The 10587-nt window shown below is 46.7% G+C and overlaps 2 protein-coding genes across 2 annotated transcripts in view; one reads left to right on the forward strand and one right to left on the reverse strand.

The window, feature by feature from the left end:
- The window catches only part of T265_07801 (hypothetical protein), a gene marked incomplete at both ends in the record, with an annotated part of 21876 nt that extends 17076 nt beyond the window's left edge, over window positions 1-4800 (forward strand). Inside the window, 2 exons of the mRNA XM_009173421.1 lie at window positions 4555-4668; window positions 4716-4800. Coding sequence (XP_009171685.1) covers window positions 4555-4668; window positions 4716-4800 — 199 coding nt within the window. The remainder of the gene's footprint in view (window positions 1-4554; window positions 4669-4715) is intronic.
- The window catches only part of T265_07802 (hypothetical protein), a gene marked incomplete at both ends in the record, with an annotated part of 39255 nt that overhangs the window by 25989 nt on the left and 2679 nt on the right, over window positions 1-10587 (reverse strand). Inside the window, 2 exons of the mRNA XM_009173422.1 lie at window positions 1304-1406; window positions 1602-2102. Coding sequence (XP_009171686.1) covers window positions 1304-1406; window positions 1602-2057 — 559 coding nt within the window. The remainder of the gene's footprint in view (window positions 1-1303; window positions 1407-1601; window positions 2103-10587) is intronic.

Below are 10587 nucleotides of genomic sequence, written 5' to 3' on the forward strand. Positions count from 1 at the left end.
CAGCTACTTACCCCCCAATCATCGGTGAACGAAACTGTGGCAGCTACAACCAGTGTACGACCAGTACGCGGTTATTACAGCTGATAATGATGATGATGATGACAGGAATATTAAGGCTGTTCTCTTCTTGGAAACAGGCTTCCTGAAAGATAGTCCATCTCTCCTAACACAGACGACGAAACCGAACTATTTCGCGCACCTCTTGGAAGCAAACCTCTTCGGGATTCCTCTTTTAGGAAACACGGTGCGCACACACAAACGTTATGTTTATATCCCCCTGGAGCCTTCGGAGGCGAACAGTCCTCAGAAGATGGACTTTCATTTGACTTTTTAGTATGTTTCGTTAGTAACATTCCTTCAAGGAGAGACCACTCTTTGCTGACCCCTTCTAGAGAATACTAATTCCATTATTCGTCATATTATAACTATTCTAGCTACAAAGATCGACTCCATATTCCGACTATCTCCGCAAAAAAACTATTCGTTTTGTGCACATTTAAAATGCATTTATGGTTTATTTGTGCGATCAGTTAACGAGATAAAGTTGCTAATGACCACAATATGTCTGGTGACAAACTGTTGCATCCAATACTCAGTTGTTCCTCAAGACATTCGTCATCCGTGAACAAACAACAGCAGTCGTGTGCTGATATTCTGAGGTGCGATAAATCAGCCGAAGCTAATTTACCGGTTGATGTTCACCGGCCATCTAACCCTGGTCGAACGCTGATAACTCGATAAATTGGTTATTATCCAATTGATTGAGGAGAAAGGTTAGGCTCTTTACGTGATCACAGTTCAGTGTATGTATCGAACCTCCTATCAATACGTCCACATCCTACTAGTATTGTTCGTCTAGTAACTTTATTGCGTCAGGGGATATTGCCGCTCCTTACCTATGGAAAAATACACAACCAAGTTCCAATTCTCACTGGTTTACAAAGCAGTAAATCTAACAGCTTAGATAACCACAAAGTTCTCCTAAGTGGTCACAGGATTCGACTGAAAGACGATATTATGTGTTATCGTGCATGGGACTTTAAAGGACATGCACTCTACTCGAAAATCGTTCTCCCCTTATAGTCTTCTTAGAAAATCTGTTATTGGCTGCATTTTAATTGCCGACAGATCCTTTCGGTACAAACTAAGTACCGTAAGTGTCCAAGCTGGTTACACAATACTTAACTATTTGGGATCGTCTATACCAGATCCCAAAATGAACCTGGAAACTGCAACACATAGCTTATCAACTTGAAACATGAAAAACGCCCATCTAGAAAATGCCTGGTTTTGCATTACTAACCTTCATGTCCAGCAAGCTGAACCCATTGAGCAGGTTTGCACTGAACCGCTTGGTCCAAAGATAAGGATGGATCTGCATACTCGAAGCGCCATTTTCCAGGGAACTGTAACAGATGTGGGTGAAAGTTTTCATCTGGACGATGTTTGACACAACTGTACAAATTCGCTTTTTGATACATAAGAACCTGTGGGACACTATGGTTAACTCCAAGAAGTTAGGGCTTAAAAGGGAATAGAAGGTGAAAGTAAACAATCCAAAATTGCATTACTAATCACGAGGCACGGAAGCACGAACTCACAAACGGGATCAGTGACTTCATAAGCACTTCTCCGTTGACTTGAACTCGGTGGGAGTTTTCGGAGCCAAACTCTTGAGACTTTTTCCACCTGGTAAGTGAGGCAAGGCCGTGAGACGTGGTATCCGGATCCCTCGAAGGGGAGGCCCGAAAGAGATTAAGAAGCCAATGTAGATTTTTTGAAAGCTCATTAACACAAGCTAGAGGCATATCAGCCTCTTCAGTGTCTGTAGATTCCGCTGAATCGTTGGGTGTCGTCATTGGAACCGAATTTCCGAAATGGGGGATACTAACAATGGAGCTTGTTATCTTCCTGAGGGGCGACGCCAATGGCTGAGTTGTTGGACAGACTGATAACTTCGTGACCTCGAGAGTACCGAACGTGGCAAGATTCTTCAAAACGCGACAAGTGCATAGGTCTAGCTTGGGTCCTTGTGAGTCCAGTAAGGTAGACTCCATTGAACGCAATAAGGCCTGAATTTCAGGCAAGGATGCGATTCAATGCTAAAAGTGAGAATATCGATTAGGTGATAATTGTGCATAAATGTACGAAATGAAAAGGTAGCCACGCCAGCCTGTTAGTTTCATGTATTCCCGAAACACTAGCCTGGACTAACCGAGCGGAAAAGGTATGTTAAGAAATCGGAACGCTGAGGCAACAATCACTCAACCCAGATAAAGTCTCCAAAGTAACCCTTCGACACAATTTCCACTAACAAGGACAAGGCAGAAATCGTCCTGTTAGGTCACGTGACCTTAAAACATTATCCTGTAATCAAAGAGGCCCTGTAAAGCGAACGATCCTCTGGTAGCTACGCACGTGATCTTGCTAGCACAATCTATGGATTGTTATCAGCTTGTTACAATGCCCGTGATTTGTTTCTTCTGTAAACAATGAGCCTCAGGATACTCATACAACATGGTGAATAGACACAACACAACATTGTCCATTGTGTGGTCACCGTGAAAAAGTGGGAAAACTGTAGTCCTGTTGGTACTCGTTGGTAACGAATAGGCTCAGGACTAAGGCTGGCTGGTCACGGCGAAATCTCGTGTGGCTGTGGTGGTGTTGGTGTCCATCAAGTGTTAACATACAAAAGGGTCCCAGCAAAGCCAGAAAGATTAAGTGCGAACAAGTAAATCTCAAGGTAGTGATCGGCATAACTGAGACTTCTCAACTCCGGTATCATTCTCGTGGCTAATCGTTGGGTTCATTTCAACTATAAGTTCTGACCACTGTGGGAGTCTAAGTACGTCATTGGTCCAAACTTGATGATTGGTTGGTAGCAAGCGGTTTTGACACCGGTTGCTTGGTCCATACCAACCCATTGCTCCCATACCAACGGGTATCCATCAGCCACTGTCCAGGGATTGGGCAGCTATCTTTGTGTTGCTGCGAGTTACGAAAACTATACTCCAATATTCCGCCAGCCATCTGCTTAGAAAAGCCCCAGTAGTGGACCGCTATCCACTGCTAATCGGTGGTTAATTATACGGTACCCGTCTTGCGGAAAGCTGACTGTCCTGGCTTTCTTTCCTGAAGCAGAGTGAAGAGTTGTTAGGACACTGGACTAACTTCGACTGACAGTCTTGATCAAATGGTCTGACAAAGCTCTCACGTGTTAGCAACAAGTTATTAAGGTGGAATCCATGCCTCCCAGAGATCGAGAGGGTTAAAGCGCGAACTTACTGACCAGAAGGTCCGTGAAGTCTGAATTATTTCCGTCGCCACACACGTTCACTGAAGTCCTCCGATCATCGCCAACCTATCCTGCTGCATGAAAGTCCTGCTGCGAATCCAGAAAGTCAAGGGAAAGGGGCTAGCAGAAGAGATATTACAACAGTCACATGAACGCCAGGTACTGATTCGATGATATGGTGAGCATTGTGCACGGTGAACGCCATATCGAATACAATGCCAAGCACACGGTGCAAGTCGACTCCCAGGCACGGCTGCATCAGCTGACGGTACTTCAAGCAGCAGATCGTGGCCTCACAATTGAACGCGTCGCATAGAACACCGGACAAACTTGAATTACCCTTGAATTTGGGGGCACAGTCTGAACCATATGTACCAGATCCCAGATCCCTGACTACCTCAAAAGGGACTGACAAAAGAGTTGCAATACTGCTTGCGGTCAGGTGCTGATTTGGGGATATCGTGGGTGCTATAAGTGGTAGGCGCCGGCACTCATTTTGCATTCCCTGGCGAAACGTCACTGGTCGAGGACAATAAAAGACAAGGTCTGTTCTTTTTCGCTCTCGATTAGGCGGAATCCAAACGCTATGAGATAGAATTTATTATACATATTACAGTACATCTATTGAGAACTCTCATAGACGTCTCGCTAGCGGCCCATTAGCCCGGTAGGCCTTACACACCCCATATGTGGTATACACACAAAATATCCACTCTATATGCACCCACGGAGCACGTTTGAAAGACGCGGCTGGTCTTTCCTTCGGAATGATTAACCGGTATAGTGCTTGCTAATTCGCCTCCAAATGGTCACAAGGCGACATCGACATGCTCCCGTATCTCGGAGGGCTTATGAGTGGTAGTATACTTGTTCACCTGTGACACCCTTTCAGTGTCTAACTGCCATGCCACCAGGAGAAAGCACGAATACTGGGATACTGACAGGTTGCCAAATCCTGGAAGGGAAGTCAAGAAGCAGAGGTCCGGTTTGAACCACAAAACTTCGGGTCAGTAAATTCGAGCTCTAACCACTGAGCCACCTCACCCCTAGGCAGAGGTCATATCCAGTTCCCCCTTCGGTGGATGCATTGAATGTAACACTCCCTCATGGATCCAAAGTTTCAGGTTCGCACGCAATACTCGTGGCGCACTTCGAAACTCATAAGTCCACGAGAGCAGGAGAATCCTTTTACACAATTTATTTTCAGCTCCAGTGGCCTCAGATGAGTTATCCCATCAATCTTCTCTTTCTTGCAGGTACTATCTGGAGCCCAAGTCCACTTACTTCACAAAATTCAGCTCACACTGCTCACACTGTGTGGTGTCTCGACGACAACTCAGTGGTGAGAAGGCGAATTTATTGACCGGAAGGTCCGTGGTTCGAACTCGATCTCTTTATCTCGGCTTCCCTTATCTAGGCTTGGAGAACCTGGTAATATCCCAGCCCTCGTGCTCCCTTCGGATGGCATGGCAGCTGGGGACCGAAAGAGTGCTATAGCTTAACGATTTTTCTTTTGACGATCTGCTCGTCTGATTTGACCAGGTGTAAACCCACGACCGTTGGCTTCGGAAGGTAAGAGTCTTTTATTCAGTGAAAGCTAGGCAGTTTTCCTGCGAACGTCAGACCATCCGTTGGCGTGCTCATCAATCATATATTGACCATGACGGGTTTTGGAGCTCCTTGTCGTGCTTTCTCTCCATCGCAACCACAATGTAACCGTCAATTGATCACTGGGTAAAGTCTACTCAAGAGGCCTGCTTGCATTCAATGCGGAATGCGAAATCCGTCATGGGCGAGCTCCTCATCTGCTATACGTCTTGTGACTGCGTTTTCAGTTACCATCCTCTAAATAGATGGCCTTTTACGTCTTTTGGTCATTACACCCAAAACAGCAATAAAAGTGGATGTGCTGAGATCATACTCATCCATTTTCCCTACCAACGAAATAAATGCTACCACACTAACTCGAGTACGTCATGATTCTCTAACCTGACCAACACTGGCCAGGCATTTAGTTAGGTCGTGAGTCCTTCAGGATAACCAAGGGGTAGAGGGATCTATAATCGGATATCCCCCCTCACCACCCCTACTGGAACGCCGATCCTTTTCCGAATCTGTGAATTGCTCTGATTGTCAATGTGGACAGCAGTCATTTCATCGATCAAGGACTTTCCTTCCCATTTGTACCCCACATTAATTTCAGAAAGTTTACCCGATTAGGCATAGTACTCAACACTATCAGTCACCTAAAGAACGCTCAAGGGCAAGCAGGAGCAAAGATGGAATGAAAAACTAGTGTACTATAAGAATGGTAACCGTCCGTCCCGAAAAGGAACGAGCAAAAATAGTAATGTCCGTAGAACAGCTGGTGGCCATGAGGCATGACAGCCTCGTCCGATCCACAGCCGACCGAATTAGCAGCAAAAGGGAACACGACGATACGGGAATTGCAGGACAATTTGCCGTTGTACTATTCCACTCTCATAAGCCACAACCAGTTTAAGTAAGCGTATCACCCCTAGGCAGAAGTCATATCCAGTTCCCCCTTCGGTGGATGCATTGAATGTAACACTCCCTCATGGATCCAAAGTTTCAGGTTCGCACGCAATACTCGTGGCGCACTTCGAAACTCATAAGTCCACGAGAGCAGGAGAATCCTTTTACACAATTTATTTTCAGCTCCAGTGGCCTCAGATGAGTTATCCCATCAACGAGAGCAGGTCCTTTTACACAATTTATTTTCAGCTCCAGTGGCCTCAGATGAGTTATCCCATCATTCTCTTTCTTGCAGGTACTATCTGTCTGGCAAGTCCACTTACTTCACAAAATTCAGCTCACACTGCTCACACTGTGTGGTGTCTCGACGACAACTCAGTGGTGAGAAGGCGAATTTATTGACCGGAAGGTCCGTGGTTCGAACTCGATCTCTTTATCTCGGCTTCCCTTATCTAGGCTTGGAGAACCTGGTAATATCCCAGCCCTCGTGCTCCCTTCGGATGGCATGGCAGCTGGGGACCGAAAGAGTGCTATAGCTTAACGATTTTTCTTTTGACGATCTGCTCGTCTGATTTGACCAGGTGTAAACCCACGACCGTTGGCTTCGGAAGGTAAGAGTCTTTTATTCAGTGAAAGCTAGGCAGTTTTCCTGCGAACGTCAGACCATCCGTTGGCGTGCTCATCAATCATATATTGACCATGACGGGTTTTGGAGCTCCTTGTCGTGCTTTCTCTCCATCGCAACCACAATGTAACCGTCAATTGATCACTGGGTAAAGTCTACTCAAGAGGCCTGCTTGCATTCAATGCGGAATGCGAAATCCGTCATGGGCGAGCTCCTCATCTGCTATACGTCTTGTGACTGCGTTTTCAGTTACCATCCTCTAAATAGATGGCCTTTTACGTCTTTTGGTCATTACACCCAAAACAGCAATAAAAGTGGATGTGCTGAGATCATACTCATCCATTTTCCCTACCAACGAAATAAATGCTACCACACTAACTCGAGTACGTCATGATTCTCTAACCTGACCAACACTGGCCAGGCATTTAGTTAGGTCGTGAGTCCTTCAGGATAACCAAGGGGTAGAGGGATCTATAATCGGATATCCCCCCTCACCACCCCTACTGGAACGCCGATCCTTTTCCGAATCTGTGAATTGCTCTGATTGTCAATGTGGACAGCAGTCATTTCATCGATCAAGGACTTTCCTTCCCATTTGTACCCCACATTAATTTCAGAAAGTTTACCCGATTAGGCATAGTACTCAACACTATCAGTCACCTAAAGAACGCTCAAGGGCAAGCAGGAGCAAAGATGGAATGAAAAACTAGTGTACTATAAGAATGGTAACCGTCCGTCCCGAAAAGGAACGAGCAAAAATAGTAATGTCCGTAGAACAGCTGGTGGCCATGAGGCATGACAGCCTCGTCCGATCCACAGCCGACCGAATTAGCAGCAAAAGGGAACACGACGATACGGGAATTGCAGGACAATTTGCCGTTGTACTATTCCACTCTCATAAGCCACAACCAGTTTAAGTAAGCGTATCTTTGAAAGCGATTGAAACAAACAACTCCATGTGTGATTTGTTGGACACACCGCAGACGGTACTGGATTACGGATATAAACCTAAGCATCACAGCTGTCTACAAGGCACCAGCAATGCATACTGGCGCTTAATTACCTTACACTAATAGCACCTGTCTTCTTCTATCGTGACGTTGGTTGCTTTTATGCTCTCATTGGAGTTGATTGTCTAGACCAAAGTTCCTCGTAGCTTCACGGCGTATCGAGCATTTCGTAAGGTGCCCGCCTCGATGAAGCGGTGGAGCGATACGGCTCAAGTGGTTAGAGCGTGAATTTACTGACCGGAAGGTTCGTGGTTCGAACCCGACCCCTGCCTCTCCACTTCCCCTGCCTAGCCTTGGGCAATTTGGCAGTACCCCAGCCCCGTGCTTCCTTCTGGTGGCATGGCAGCTAGGCACCGAAAGGGTGCTACAGCTGAACTATCGTGGGTGCTATAAGTGGTAGGCGCCGGCACTCATTTTGCATTCCCTGGCGAAACGTCACTGGTCGAGGACAATAAAAGACAAGGTCTGTTCTTTTTCGCTCTCGATTAAGCGGAATCCAAACGCTATGAGATAGAATTTATTATACATATTACAGTACATCTATTGAGAACTCTCATAGACGTCTCGCTAGGGGCCCATTAGCCCGGTAGGCCTTACACACCCCATATGTGGTATACACACAAAATATCCACTCTATATGCACCCACGGAGCACGTTTGAAAGACGCGGCTGGTCTTTCCTTCGGAATGATTAACCGGTATAGTGCTTGCTAATTCGCCTCCAAATGGTCACAAGGCGACATCGACATGCTCCCGTATCTCGGAGGGCTTATGAGTGGTAGTATACTTGTTCACCTGTGACACCCTTTCAGTGTCTAACTGCCATGCCACCAGGAGAAAGCACGAATACTGGGATACTGACAGGTTGCCAAATCCTGGAAGGGAAGTCAAGAAGCAGAGGTCCGGTTTGAACCACAAAACTTCGGGTCAGTAAATTCGAGCTCTAACCACTGAGCCACCTCACCCCTAGGCAGAAGTCATATCCAGTTCCCCCTTCGGTGGATGCATTGAATGTAACACTCCCTCATGGATCCAAAGTTTCAGGTTCGCACGCAATACTCGTGGCGCACTTCGAAACTCATAAGTCCACGAGAGCAGGAGAATCCTTTTACACAATTTATTTTCAGCTCCAGTGGCCTCAGATGAGTTATCCCAATCTTCTCTTTCTTGCAGGTACTATCTGGAGCCCAAGTCCACTTACTTCACAAAATTCAGCCCACACTGCTCACACTGTGTGGTGTCTCGACGACAACTCAGTGGTGAGAAGGCGAATTTATTGACCGGAAGGTCCGTGGTTCGAACTCGATCTCTTTATCTCGGCTTCCCTTATCTAGGCTTGGAGAACCTGGTAATATCCCAGCCCTCGTGCTCCCTTCGGATGGCATGGCAGCTGGGGACCGAAAGAGTGCTATAGCTTAACGATTTTTCTTTTGACGATCTGCTCGTCTGATTTGACCAGGTGTAAACCCACGACCGTTGGCTTCGGAAGGTAAGAGTCTTTTATTCAGTGAAAGCTAGGCAGTTTTCCTGCGAACGTCAGACCATCCGTTGGCGTGCTCATCAATCATATATTGACCATGACGGGTTTTGGAGCTCCTTGTCGTGCTTTCTCTCCATCGCAACCACAATGTAACCGTCAATTGATCACTGGGTAAAGTCTACTCAAGAGGCCTGCTTGCATTCAATGCGGAATGCGAAATCCGTCATGGGCGAGCTCCTCATCTGCTATACGTCTTGTGACTGCGTTTTCAGTTACCATCCTCTAAATAGATGGCCTTTTACGTCTTTTGGTCATTACACCCAAAACAGCAATAAAAGTGGATGTGCTGAGATCATACTCATCCATTTTCCCTACCAACGAAATAAATGCTACCACACTAACTCGAGTACGTCATGATTCTCTAACCTGACCAACACTGGCCAGGCATTTAGTTAGGTCGTGAGTCCTTCAGGATAACCAAGGGGTAGAGGGATCTATAATCGGATATCCCCCCTCACCACCCCTACTGGAACGCCGATCCTTTTCCGAATCTGTGAATTGCTCTGATTGTCAATGTGGACAGCAGTCATTTCATCGATCAAGGACTTTCCTTCCCATTTGTACCCCACATTAATTTCAGAAAGTTTACCCGATTAGGCATAGTACTCAACACTATCAGTCACCTAAAGAACGCTCAAGGGCAAGCAGGAGCAAAGATGGAATGAAAAACTAGTGTACTATAAGAATGGTAACCGTTCGTCCCGAAAAGGAACGAGCAAAAATAGTAATGTCCGTAGAACAGCTGGTGGCCATGAGGCATGACAGCCTCGTCCGATCCACAGCCGACCGAATTAGCAGCAAAAGGGAACACGATACGGGAATTGCAGGACAATTTGCCGTTGTACTATTCCACTCTCATAAGCCACAACCAGTTTAAGTAAGCGTATCTTTGAAAGCGATTGAAACAAACAACTCCATGTGTGATTTGTTGGACACACCGCAGACGGTACTGGATTACGGATATAAACCTAAGCATCACAGCTGTCTACAAGGCACCAGCAATGCATACTGGCGCTTAATTACCTTACACTAATAGCACCTGTCTTCTTCTATCGTGACGTTGGTTGCTTTTATGCTCTCATTGGAGTTGATTGTCTAGACCAAGGTTCCTCGTAGCTTCACGGCGTATCGAGCATTTCGTAAGGTGCCCGCCTCGATGAAGCGGTGGAGCGATACGGCTCAAGTGGTTAGAGCGTGAATTTACTGACCGGAAGGTTCGTGGTTCGAACCCGACCCCTGCCTCTCCACTTCCCCTGCCTAGCCTTGGGCAATTTGGCAGTACCCCAGCCCCATGCTTCCTTCTGGTGGCATGGCAGCTAGGCACCGAAAGGGTGCTACAGCTGAACGAAAAAAATGGTAGGTGTAGTCGGGGTTCTCAAATAGGGCCACCAACAGATTCAGCTGGTAAAACTAGTACACGCTGTACAGTCGTTGCAGCTGCCATTTCCGTTCCGCTACGTACCGGGGATCGTTCGTTCGCTCAGCTGTAGCACCTTTTCGGTGCCTTTCAGCTGGTCTAGTACACGCTGTACAGTCGTTGCAGCTGCCATTTCCGTTCCGCTACGTACCGGGGATCGTTCGTTCGCTCAGCTGTAGGTAGCTTTCGGTGCCTAACTGCC

The sequence above is a fragment of the Opisthorchis viverrini genome (assembly GCF_000715545.1).
Source record: "Opisthorchis viverrini unplaced genomic scaffold opera_v5_185, whole genome shotgun sequence".
In the NCBI taxonomy this organism is placed as follows: Eukaryota; Metazoa; Platyhelminthes; class Trematoda; order Opisthorchiida; family Opisthorchiidae; genus Opisthorchis; species Opisthorchis viverrini.